General features: G+C 41.2%; 1 protein-coding gene across 1 annotated transcript in view; it reads right to left on the reverse strand.

The window, feature by feature from the left end:
* myo1d (myosin 1D) overlaps nt 1-13,799 on the reverse strand; it is a 103,580-nt gene that overhangs the window by 54,857 nt on the left and 34,924 nt on the right. Inside the window, exons 12-15 of the mRNA XM_084342901.1 lie at nt 6,096-6,166; nt 3,558-3,632; nt 2,862-2,994; nt 1,986-2,152 (exon numbers count right to left, since the gene is read on the reverse strand). Coding sequence (XP_084199027.1) covers nt 1,986-2,152; nt 2,862-2,994; nt 3,558-3,632; nt 6,096-6,166 — 446 coding nt within the window. The remainder of the gene's footprint in view (nt 1-1,985; nt 2,153-2,861; nt 2,995-3,557; nt 3,633-6,095; nt 6,167-13,799) is intronic.

The following is a 13,799-nucleotide window of genomic DNA, read 5'->3' on the forward strand; positions in this document are numbered from 1 at the left end:
TGAGTAGGAGACCCCTGGTTTAGTCAATAAAATGTCACATAAATTGTGAAAAAATATAATATATAGGTCTTTCACAGGTCTTCAGATGATTTAATTTGTAAAAATATAAAGTCAAGCAGCAAATCTTTACACACTAGAGGCTGAAACAAGAGAACATTTCCTGTTTTTGCTTAATGAAACTGTTAAAATTGGGTACAATTTATTTTCTTTTGATTGACTAATCAATTAATCAACAAGTTGTTTCAGTTCTAGAGATATTATCAGACAATTTTAACACATCACAGATGACCTTTCTTGTGTTTACCTGCTTTTATCTTGTTAATTTCTCTCCAGATGCTTCCTGTTCTTTATCGTTTCATACTATATTTTATATTGTATTTCCTGTTTGTTTAAATGCATTATATAAAGCTTGAATAGTCGTTTTTTATGAAATGTGACATTGCCTCACATTGCCTTTTCTACTTTTGATTCTTATCTTCTACACTCATTTAATTTGCAGTGAAATTTAGCCATTTTTTGCTCAGCTATCGATTTTGTTTAACTGCCTGAGATATATGACTTTTCCACCTAAATGTCGATATCGAGGTCAGCCGCGGAAATCCATTGTTGATACTCAGCCTGCAAACAAATTACTGCTAATTTGTATGTAAGCAGACTCGTAATGTCAGGTGTTTGTGTTCCTACAAGTTATGAATAAAACATGAGTTATTAGCGCAGGTCGTTCAATAATAGTTGTTTGCTGCTTTACTGCATTAAAGAAGGTTACATTGAAATGTTTTACCACAATGTGTCTCTTGAGTATTCATAATCCAGGGTTGCTTTTAATGAAGGTCAGAGGAGAAAAATATTATTCTCGTAGCGAGCTGGAAAAAACAAAAAACAGGGTTACGTGTAATGGCTGCTGGATATGTAACTGATCAGCTGAGAGATCTGATTAGATGCGAGCTGATTGGGGTTACACAACACGTATTCACACCCTGCAGTCAGGAAGTGTCACGTAATATCCTTCTTGGCTGCCCCGATGTGCAGCCTCGGGGGGGTTTCATGCTTCATGTTTGTCCAGAACACTTAAATATAAAAAAGTGTGTGAGGTGAGGGCGGAGGTGTTACTCCATCACTTCTTCCACGCTGATTTTTAAAAGCAAGTCCCCACGAGCAAAACACTTCACCTTCAAATCACAACCGTAACATGATTTGACACATTATGAAATATGCCTGTAATTTGGGTAATTTTTCCTCAAAGGCTCAAATCTACTGAACCAAATTAAACGACTGCAGCACCAATAATGAGTGCACAGCGACATTTTGGTCGGGGGCACGGCATCGTTAATCGACTTGTTCCACTGAAATGCCATGTTTTGTAAAAGTTGAATGAAACAAGCACCTTTACGCTGAACAATCACACCGTTTTAAGTATTTCAGCTACAACTGACAGCAGTTATTTCACTTTTATATTTGATCCTTCCTGTATTTTCATGTATTTTTTTAGAGCAGTGACATTTAGTAAATTATTTGATTGAAAACTAAATGAATCACCAACTATTATCAGGAAAAATGTTTTTCTAGTTTTAGCTTCTTAAATGTGAAGATTTCCTGCCTGTCTCTGTTTCTTATGATAGTAAACTGAATCTTTTTTTAATTTTGGACTGTCGTGTCAGATGCATCTACTCTGGTGATTATATACTATTTTGATAATTGAGGAAGTTTTCTGATTGCAGCTTCTGGTTTCTTTCCTCCCCTATGACAGGAGAAAATAAACTGAATATCTTTGGGTTGTGGACAAAACGAGACATTTGAGGACATCATCTTGGACTTTGGGAAACACTGACATCATTTTTCACCATTTTCACCACAGACCAAACAACAACTCATTCATTGTTTAAGAATATAAACAACAAGTTGCGGCTAGACATGCAGTGAATAAAAAACATTTCAGGGGAGCGAGATAAAACTCGCACGTCCAAGGTGCTGGTTGTGATGATTACCTCTGCAGGAAGCGAGGGTACGTCTGTCTGTAGGCGAAGCCGGCACGTCGCACTCTGACGTTCTCCAGCAGCCCGAGGTACTCCACCTGATGGCGGCAGCGCTCCTGCTCGAACAGCAGAGGGGACTTGACGTCGTTGGGCTTGATGCAGCGAACATAGTAGGGTTCCTGCAGAAAAAAACACAGAGGTAGTGAAGTTAGTGCTCAAATAATGGCCCTGACCTCAGGATGTCGTTGCTGAATTGTATGGCGCACAGGGAGGTGATAACGATGTGCTACAGCTGTTCTTTTTTATCTGATTGTCGAGCGAATTTGAAGCAAACTTTTGAGATGGTGAAATGAGAGAAAAAACAGCGAATAAGGTGTGTTTCAGCTGGTTTGAGTGAATAAAACAGGCTACAAGTTGGAAGTATAAACTTCATTATTCACGGCTGTAACAAAGAGTAAAAGCTCATCTTTATTTCAGATGTCATACGTCCCTACCAGCTCTCATTCTTCCCTCTGCTCCCATGGGGTTTACAGTCCACCTGCTAGCTTCAGCTCAAGAAGGCTTTTGATAAAAGTCCTGCTTAGCACGTGTGGGTGGTGGGTTTATAATCGCTCCGTGTTAAAAGGATGCATTAATGCTGAAATGATGACACCACGGTTCCACCGAAAAAACTAAACAAAGCCTTGAATTTGCAGAACAAACTGAGAGGGAGCCCGGTTTGAGATCACAAACAGGAGAGACGAGATGTGAAGTGTGTGTGTAAACTCTCAGAGTGGGCTGTGTAAATGCCATTTCAGAATCTGAGAGGTGGGTAAACGGTGTGTGTTTACCCTCCACTAGAGTGCCACGTATAAGGCTTGTTAAATCTCATCTGCCCTGACTCATCACCTTGCAGGCCAGGTTCTCCACCAGCGAGATCATGGAGTTTTTGAAGAGCGTTGCGGCTGTCAGTGGCCGTTTGGTGACTTCTGTGATTCTCAGTTTGCCCTCGGGCCACATCGCCTTCAGCACTGGGTTAGAGCTGGAGAGACAAAAGGTAGAGTTGGATAAGTGGAGGCAACAACACTTACATGACTACTGGGTGAAAATCAGAGCACAGTTCTGTGTTTTGGGCCATTTAACATTTATGAAAATGGGTTCAAACATTATAACGAGCAGGAGTTGTATTCAAATGACTCCCACCTTTCATCATTTGTATTTTAACCCTCTGGTTACAAAACCAAATCCCAAAAAGTTTCCATTATATCATCAGCACAGCAGTTAAACGTCTCTGGCTGCTGTCCAAACACCCTGTTTTTGACCCGTGTAAAAGAGTATCATAAAATGCACATTAGACAGGTCAGGAATTACTAAGACCTCACATTTATATTCAGCAGAGGAAAAACACCAGAGGATTGGAGAAGAGCAGCAGCAGCAGCAGCAGGAGGAGGAGGATAAGAGTGAGCTGAGAGGAGATTAGTTGTACCAGCTCTGTGCTTTCTAAAGGGGTGTCATGTAATCAAAGTGCTGCAAGGAAAACAGAGAAGAGTGTGTGGAGGTGATTGAAGCAATGTGTGTGTGTGTGTGTGTGTGTGTGTGTGTCACCTGTTGTACAGCAGTCTCTTGAAATCCTGGAACAGGGTGTCTTTGTTCTTGTCTATGAAACCCACCACGGAGTACCTGTGAAGAGAGGGAGGCAGGTGAACGCATGTCCACACATACAGTCCTGCTTACTGTCCCTAACAAGAAACATCATGACTAAATAACTATTTCATCCATGCTGACATGAAGCATCTGCAGCTGCTCTCAGGCGCTGCTCTATTGGATTGAGATCTGATGACTGTGGAGGTGAGTGCAGTTACCCCAGACTCATTGTCATGTTACTGTGTGTCAGCCTGAGATGACACATGCTCTGTGAAATGAGGCATTATTTGAGCTACTGCTCCTTCCTGTGAACTTGAACCAGTCTTCTCCTTTGTCCTCTCTCATTAGCAAGAAACTTCTACCCACAACACTGCAGCTCACTGGATGTGTTTTGTTTTTGCTTCCTCCTCTTTTCACTATACTCTAGAGACTGCCGTCTGTGAAAATCACAGGAGCTCAGCTGTTTCTGATGCACTCGAACCGGCACCAACGATCGCTCTACCGTCAAACTTCACCAGATGCTAACCCTCTTCTGTATACGTGTGCATTAAGTCGCTGCAAAGTGGCCACTGAGTGTGGTTTGAGATGATCTAAATATAGTGATGTATGTTAATGTGCTGTGTTAGTAATGAACCTTCTATAAATAACAGCGCTGTTATACGCCCCGCTGTGAGATGGTCTAAGTGGCTCAGGGATCAATCAGTCCTCCCCTAGGTAGGAGACACTCAGCCCTCACAAATGGGCTCAACACGTTTCCCTGAGAGCACTTTTTTTGGGGGGCTTAGCGTGTGTGATTTTATTCATTTGAATGATGTCCAAGTGCGTCAGGGATTTGGGAAGAGCTGCTGTCATTTGGTGGTGGTGGTGGTGGGGGGGGGCGCGTCCTTCAATGAAGATGCAGTTTAAATGTTCAAGTGAGTGTGTTTGAGTGTTTGTCTCCAAGTTTGAATGTCAAGAGGAGGCAGATATTTGGCTGTTTTATGACTGATGTACATGTTTGCAACAGGCTTTAGTTGCTTTTAGTGGTTTTGTTATTTTATGTTTTGGAAATTGATGGTTGAAGTTTTATTATGTTTTACATTTTTGTCTCATTGCCATTTGTTGTTGTTGTTATGTGCCTTTTTATTGATATTTGTGCCATTTTATGCAAGTTACTCTGTATTTTTGTGGTGAATAGACTCGACATTACTGAGGGAATTCCCTTATTTGACCACAATGTGGACTTTTTGTTCTCAGTGCTCGAGGACATGCTCACTGGGTCCTCATTATAATAGATTACACAACTTAAAACTAACATCCGGGCTGATTAAAACTCCTTCCATGTGGGAATACGTCTGAAAGTTTTGTGTGCATAAAATAATCTTTGATCAACTATTCCTTATTCACACTGATCCAAGATTAATGTGCATTTTCATTTTGGGTTATGATGTTTTGCTGCTTTTCCTCCTTTTTGCCGAAAAGCTGACGGATATCTTTTTTTGATCCTCAGTTGGCAAGTTTAAAAATGCATCTGAAGATATAAATGTTGCAGTGAGGTTGACTGAATGTTTTTGGGTCTGACTGAAGAAGATGGAGTCTAATTTTAACTGTATCCTAAAGCATGATACTGCACATTTGTATGATACAGTACTGATACTGGATATTTGCATATTGCACTTTGCACTGTTTACAGTTTTATCTTATTCTTATTGTTTCTCTTATTTTTCAGTTGATTTTTAACTTGACAACTAAGTTTTTCATTGTAAAACAGCATTCAGGGTGGAAGGCAAAGGTAGAATTTCATTGTACTTTAACTGTGCCTGTGACGATAAACGCCTTGAATCTTGAATTTTATTTAGGTCACATCGTGCCCCCCGACTGATAATTCTCTGAAGATATTTTGGCTGACAGATGCTGTGCACGGGGGTATCTTCAGTTTTTTGGACAAGATTTAAACTGTCAGTTTACTCTCAGGTATTTAAGTACTGCGTGAAACCTTGAATCGATTGTTCTCAGCTAAAAAGAGACATGATGTTAAAGCTAAGCTGATCATGTTGCTTTCTTCTTTCGATAAGTTTAACAAGTTTTGCCTGTGGATGAAAACCCTTCCTTTCAGCCTCAATGTACACATTAGTTTTATCAGTGCACAGTAATGGAAAATTCCTCTTTTTCTGTTATATTTTAAATGAATTAATCAAAGATGTTACATAAAGTAAGGGTTTAGAGAATGATTCATCCGTACTCAGACAGCAGTGACGGCTGAATAGACGAAGCAGCTCTAGTTATGAAAACAATACAAAGTGTGAATGAGTGATGCTCCCACATCTCCAGAACAACCGTCGAGTTTCATTCAGGAACTCAAACTCCCGTCTCTCTCTCTCCAAGAGCCCAGAAGTACAAGACTGTGGTTTTAGTCGGCAGCTCTGAGACATGAATATGTAAAAATGTACAAATGTGGGAAAAGAGCATGAATCACTGGTAAAAGCTTCTCCTGAATAAATAAAACTTTAAGATACTTACACCACATCTCCTGCGTAGTGCCGGATACGAAAGTCTCTGTCAAACTCCAGGCTCTTGTCAGTCGGCGAGAGCTGCAGAGAGACGGACGGACAGAGGGCAGTCAGTGAGCGAGCCAGTGATAAAGCTTTAAGTCAAAGAAATTACACTTTGATGCTAGTACTTACTTTGATATTACTGAGAGAAATACATTTCAAAAAACCCATTATCACTTGTAAGTCTTGTGTCCTGGGTTTTAGTTTAGTTATTTCCTGTTTTATGTTGAAAGAGAGCATTAAACTTCCTGTCTTTGTGCTTTTCCCACCTGTTTTCTGTGTTTACTTGCGTTCATTAGTTAATTAGTTCCTGTATATAGTCGGTGTGTTCCTCTCTTTCAGTTGTGAGGTTGTCTGTGTCAGTTCCCTAGTCCTGCATTTTCCCATTGATCTTTTGTTGGACCGCACTCGTTTGGATGACTCTCTGTTGGACTTCATGTTTTCCAGCCGCTCTTCCACTTCACTTAGTTACTTTGTGTTGCCACCATCAGTAAAGTTAACTTCTGTTCATTTTTACTTCCATAACTGCGACATCTCGTGTCCTAATGAGTCCAAAACGTGCCTTTTTGGAACGGGATGATTGCCCGGGCTCCTCTTTGTACTGCTCGAAGCTTTCTCGAGAACCACTCATCCAAACTACTTCAAACTCGACACTGCACTCACTCGGCTCCTCAGCAATACACCCGACATGTGTATGAGTCAACTGGAAGAATAGTTGTGGAGAAATTCAAGCACAGAGAAAGATTTCTTCCTTTTTTAGTGAGTACAAACTGTACACAAAACAAAATATCACAATGTCAGCCTTCGCCACATGTTTCTGACTGCCCTTTGTTCTGAATAAATAACGGCCAACTGTGAAAGTAAGCGACCTTACTGTTGCGGCTTTTGAACATCTTTCTTTCAAAGATGTGTTTCTATATTCAAAATGTTTTTCTATAGTGGATTTAAAAAAGAACATGAGTCGACTAAAGTGCTTTACAAACAAGGACAAAAGAAAATAAGAACAAAGCAGAAAGTTCAAGTTGAAGAGTGTGGCAATGCAAAGCCTGTCTGGCGCCTTCAACACAACGATTATGTAACGCTTTTGACATTCGGCCTCAAGTAAGTCGAGTCTCACAGAGGTCAAACAACAAGAACTTTTGAGGACAAACACTCACAACAGTACTTTAGCTGCAGGAACACAGACATGCTGTTAAAGAGGTTCCTGTAAGGTTGCTGTGGTCTAGCTGCGGGCGCTTTCCTTCACTCCACTTGGCAGCGGTGTCCTGAGACTTTTGAGAAACCTCTTAAAATCTAACCTTACACATAATGATTCCAGAAATCCTGCTGACCACTGCCAGAAAAAATGAACTCCCATTGCCAGCAGATTGTGGCTGTCAGAAGTGAACAGTTGCATACCTCTGTAGAAGAATCACTCATCTCGGTCTCTCTTGTTTCCGTCTGGCAACTTGTGTTTCCCAATCTATTGTCTTTACAGCCATCTATCATTATTATTTCACTTATTTCACTTCATTGTCTTTTTGTTTTGTTTTTGTAACGTCAGTGTGCGGCTGTGTAGTTTGTAAACTATTTGAAAAACAAAATAAAATACTCAAAAAAATGTTCCTTTAATTATCAGAGACCTACTGTTCTGTCCACAAGTGTGCAAACACACACATAAATAAGATGGAAAGATGTAGAAGAGGACGAACAAGATAAAAACTTCTCAGATCTCACAGATTTTATCATGATCACTCATTTTACAACAACCGTCACTTATAGAGAGCATCTGTATTGAAGATAAAACGCTTAAAACGTCAATGAAACGTGCAGTTTTTCTCCTGCAGGTTCCACAAGTGAAGGATGAATTTTATGACCATCTTTACCTGAAGATTATTTCGGGAAATAATGCAAGTTGAGTCAAAAAAGGACATTTTTCGTGACTTGAGTCCACGTTTCAAGTCTATAGCTTCAGACGTTATATAAGGCGGGAAACTCTAATCTAATCTGACAAATACGACAGCTTCCCTGCAGCAGAGGGAGAGAAACCTCCACTGAACCAACGTTGGCTATAAATCTGGCTGAAATATCACTTGCAAGTTTGTTTTTGTCAAAATGGCCGATTCATAGTGAAGGCTGACGAATCGAACCGTCTGCATTGTTTTTTTATACTCTAAGAATGATTCGCAAAACTGCAGAGCTGCTGCAAAAGCAGATGCATTGATGCGGAAAACAGCATCACTGTCAGGGTGGATAAAGTCTTAGAGAAGAGGAGGAGGAGGAGAAGAAGAGCAAGACAGGAAGACATGTGCAATCAAAGAAATGGGGGGGGCACAGACGTCAGACAAGGACTGAGGAGGAGGAAGATGAAGAGAGGTGAGTATCGTATGATGAGACGGGACAAGCCTCAAAAAGTGTGTGAAAGTGTGTGTGTGTGTGTGTGATACTGATGCCCGTATGTAGGCCAGTTAGCAGGAGAGAAGCATGAATGGAGATGCAGAGAGGTCTGTCACAGCCTCGCAGCCGCTTCTGATGGCGGTTGGGTTTCTTGTCACTGAAAGTATTACGCTGACATCAGAGATTAGAGGGAGAGAGGTGGAGGGATGTATCCTGCACGCTCATCATCGACTTATACAACGACAGATACATAATGAAGCCAAAAACACGAGGATATCCCTGTGCACCTTTGAACTGGCCCTTGGCTCCATTAAAAGCATACTACAAGGAACTTTTAACTGGTTACGTAACCGTCTAAATGTAATACAGATGCCTCTATGACCACATAAACAATCATCTTTTATGGCAGAGTGCTGAGGAGGACTTTAAGAATAAACAAGATATGTTGTGGGTGGTGGTCAGTTTCTGGGCTTTGTGCTAAGCTAAGCGAACCCTGTCCACCAGTTCAAGCGTCAACCTCCATGTTTCCTGACGACTGTAAGGTGGTTGAATTTTTACATTACTTACTTGTTCCACTGATTTTAAGGCTTAAAGTTATGCATAATTAAGAGAGTCTGCACTTTGAGTGATAGCTAGCCGCCAGCAACCAGCTTTCATCGAACCTGCCTCAGTGACACACCTTATTTTTTCTCTCCATGCCTGTTTTTGGATTCGCCTGGAGTTAAGAAGAGTCAGGCACAGCTAAGATGGGAACAGCTGCAGCTTTAAAGTGCTTCTTCAGAAACCTATGGGTGCAGGGTGGAGACTATGTTTTCTATAGTCAACGCTCCTGCTGTTTGTGTTTGTCCCTTTCCTGTTTTAAACGATGATGCCCTCGTGCACAGAGGCTGGTGTGGAAGAACTTGATCGGCCTGCACAGAACCACACCTCATCACCAAACATCAGTGTTGGACCTCACTTATGCTCTTGTGGCTCAAGAGGGACAGGATAACATGTGGCTGAAATGTGTGGTTGTCCACATACTTTTGGCCATGTCACGTACTTATAATCGCATCAATACCGGACACTGGTGTGGAGGAGCGGAGCAGGAGCAGGACTGGAAAACACAGCCATCGAATAAAACTTTTAAAGCCACACTCTCGTCTACCTTGATGCTATTTCCGTCAGTCGAGCTAACACAGTGTGTTCTGGTACTTTGTGAAAATGCTGAATGAGTCACCGTAAAGCTCAGAGCTCTCACACACGAACAAACACACTCAGACACTGAAAGAAGGGACCGTCCCTTCTGAGAGGAAATATTGTAAACAGAATAAAAAACCTCACAGATTTACATCAGAGAGCTGAATGAATCAGTCAGCTTTGATTCAGGTCCAAACCCACACAGGACACCAAAGTAAATCCTTGACGGAGCCAAAGTGAAATTCCTCAGAGAAATCAGAAAACTATTTACCTCAGTGACACTTCAGAAATGCACTGAAGCATTGAAGTGCTGCCAGTGACATTCGCAGACGTTTGTCACTGCTCACAGTGACGTGCTCGGCAGACAAAGGGAAGAAAATGCCTTTAAAACAGAAAATCTGGATCATAACTTCAACCCTGTGTGGAGGAAAACTGACCGTCTTAAGATAAATTAATAATCTAGACGGAAATTAAGAGAGCGTGCACACATTTCAGGGGTTAAATACGAGTAACCGTCGCAGGAAAAACATACATGACCGCACACAAACACACAGAACAACAGATGCACCGACAGACAGACAGCCTGCATCTGCTGGAAGCCACACTGCCCCTCATCCATCACAATCAGTCACACTCCAACACACACACACACACACACACACACACACACACACACACACACACACACACACACACACACACACACACACACACACACACACACACACACACACCACATCACTGTCACACCCTCGCTCTTAACATTAGGCTGAATCCCAAACACAGAGGAGGTGCTAATAAAAAAGCTGCCAAGGATTGTGTGTGTGTGTGTGTGTGTGTGTGTGTGTGTGTGTAGAGACAGAGAGAGAGAGAGAGGGTGAAGGAGGGCAAACTAATAGAAACAAGGTCAGAATAATAAGAAGAGGAAGTGGTGAGAGGAGGAACATAAGCCTGAGTCAACAGGCGACAGAGAGACTTTCGATTCAGGAGAAATAATCAACAGCAGGAGGAGATCGTGTGCTGATACTGATCAAGTCTATTTATATTACAGCATTTATTACAACCTACGGTAGTGACACAGATGTTGTTTGAAGAGTCACAATTATAGTTATTATATATAATATAATTAGAGTCATTTAATACTCAAAAATGTGATTAAACCTGGATTTTATAAAACATTTATTAGGTAAAGACTCTGATAACAGCCTCTAAATTGTGAGTTTTTGTTGCTTTTCACTGGTTTTAATCACCGAGACTGTTTGATGCACTTTGGACTCTTTGACATTTTATAGACAAAATAAATTGATCAATCAAGAGTTACCTGATGATTGGAAAGTACTTTATGACAAGTTGTTTTTACATTCGTGTCGATGTTTAAGTCATTTATGTTACCAGTACAAGCACACGTGCTAATTTAACAACTTTTTCTTTCCTTATTTCTGAAAATGTGGATTCACAAATATAATATTCTCAAGAATTTAAAAACTAACTGCTCTTAGAAAGGATATATATTTGCAATATATCAGAGGTATGAAACAGTCATCAAATAACAATAATATTGTGTATCGCAGTTATTTCTGTGCCGATATGTCGAGACGTGGTCGTGACAGACCGACTCATTTGAAGATGTCTTGTCGAACTACTGACAGCCTGATGGTTGAGATGTAAAATATCCCTCCTCTGTTACGAATCTTTGAGGGATCACTGCAAAAAAATGTGTGAGTATTGGCCGATACATTTGAATATTTTAACTCTGTGACATCCTCGTGAGACAAATCAACAGATTAATTAAGTGGATTTCAGGCGCAGCGTGACACTGAAACAAGACGGAAAAAGGGTCAAAGTGACACATGAAGAAAAAATAATTAGCTCAGGAGATGCAAAGAGGCAACAAGTGTTTAACGGATGTTGGTTTTCAGTTTAATTAAATAAAATAAAGACAAAGGCAGAGCGGAGCAGGAAGGGCGGTGACAGGAACATATAATTTAGAGAGAAAAACTGTGAACAGGGGGAGAAGTGAAGCGAGAAGGCGAGAGACGGAAAGGGGGAGAAAATAACGAGAACATGGTGGACTGAGTGTGATCAGGTACACACTGTGGCAGCACCCTGTGTTGTTATATATATATACGTAGATATTGTTCGTAGAGAAAACACAAATCACCACAACAAATCTTCACTTTAACTATAAAAATGAAAGAACAGGATTCTTATTTTTCCTTCCACATATTTCATCCTTTTGCGGAAATTGTAAAGTATTCAGGCTGAAGGCGGCCATGAGATTTAACAAAAGGTCCTCAGCAGCAACAGAGGCAACAACTTGAAGGCCACATACGCCAATGTACTGTACTGTATGACGGGTGACAACTCAAAGGAAGAAAGAGCAGAAAAAACTTGATGCAAATGCGTCCATACAGGGCACCCGAGGGGTCACCGAGTAGTCAGAGGCGTGACTCATATGCTCTCAACACCTACAGGTATGGGAGTAAATGGAGTGAGATGCTAAACGGCGCTCGAATGACGTTCAACCGAGGAGGATTTCTGTTGAACAACGACTTACGCAGACACGTTACGCTGGTGTTTCCTTTGATCTGTCAGCCTTTCACACCCCCCTGGACTGTCTCACATCTAAAAATACTCACTTATAATTTTGGTGGTAAGTATTGGTGGTATTGACCTTCTTAAACAATAAGTTAACGACAAGTATTATTGAATCAGGATGCTTTTAATTCCTTTACAGATTCTTATAAGGGTTATGCTTTGTAACCGAAGGCTAAGACTCAACTCAAAGATGTCTGATCACCTGATATTGGGTGAGAAGACAGAAACAGGACAGCTTCCAGCGTCACGTCTAATTAATGTTCACAACCTGTGTTAATTAAATGCATCTGACATGTTGAATTAACAGCTGTAGCCTGCTGTACCTGACAGGTTACCAGCGATACAGTCGATGTCATGTTCAGTGGATGATTATTTCTCTGAAAAAAGTCACTTTTGCTTTAATGTCCTCTGTTATGATTTAATAACCTTTCTATTTACTCTCTGAACTTTGTTGGATGGAGCTTAAGTTAAGGCCAGTAAATGAAATAGCCTATAAGATTTTTACTGATAAACACAGAGGATAATATCATATTCAATGGCCGAACTTTCCCACCATGCAGATATCTGTCTCTGCTGCCACTTCGATACAACAGAGGTTAGTCAAATTTTGTATGCGGAGCAAAATGTATAACTCGAGGAGATTTTTCCATATTAAAGTTTTCAGTATCATTAAATATCTCTGGGTTTATTTGGCCTCTGCTGGTAAATCGATATACCAAGATTGAAGATTTTTATTCATATTGTCCACTCGTGGCTGGATACTAGTCAGTGTAAAGTCAGAAAATATGTGGGATTTTGGTGATTTGGCGCGTAACAGTTACCAGTCAGTAACACCCATAACAGCTTCCGACACTTCAGTCGTCCCTCCGCACAGACAAAACAAACTTTGTTGGATTGCAGACTTCTCTCCGGCAGAACAGATTGTTTTTTCTGTTAACTTCGAACAATAAATTATTTTTACCAATTCGAGAGAAGCTCCACCTCAATCTGACCCTTTCTAACTCGAAATCCACTTCCCTCCCTCCTGCAATCATTTCTCCGACTACCCTTTCTGCCACCTTTGCCCTTCCTGCTCTCTGTGGACAGAAAAATCCAGGACAGCGCGAGCCAGACCTCCCGCTGAGCGGCGTCTGACTGTCTGCAAACTTGTCAAGAACTCTCAGTGGGGACCACGGGAGCTGATCCAGGCGGCAGATGACGACATGGATTTTACATTTCATGCCCAGTGCTCTGACTGGCAGCTGTCAGGGTATTAAAACTACGTCTTAAAGTGACATCCTCACTTGTGACAGAGGTATAAGTGAGTACAACTCACGTAAAAAACTCATCAAACTGAACCTCCATGTGTCCTTGCTGCTCACGATGACCTTGTGCCTCCTTGCAGCTGATGAACAAGCCTCTCGATGACTAGCATCGGCCAGCACATGGCCTATAAAAGCTTTACCACTGAGCGCAGACCCCTAACATGTAATCATACATGTGGCAGCGGGCAGAGGACACACACGTACACACACACTTC

The sequence above is a fragment of the Pagrus pagrus genome, assembly GCF_965226575.1.
Source record: "Pagrus pagrus genome assembly, chromosome: 21".
Lineage (NCBI taxonomy): Eukaryota > Metazoa > Chordata > Actinopteri > Spariformes > Sparidae > Pagrus > Pagrus pagrus.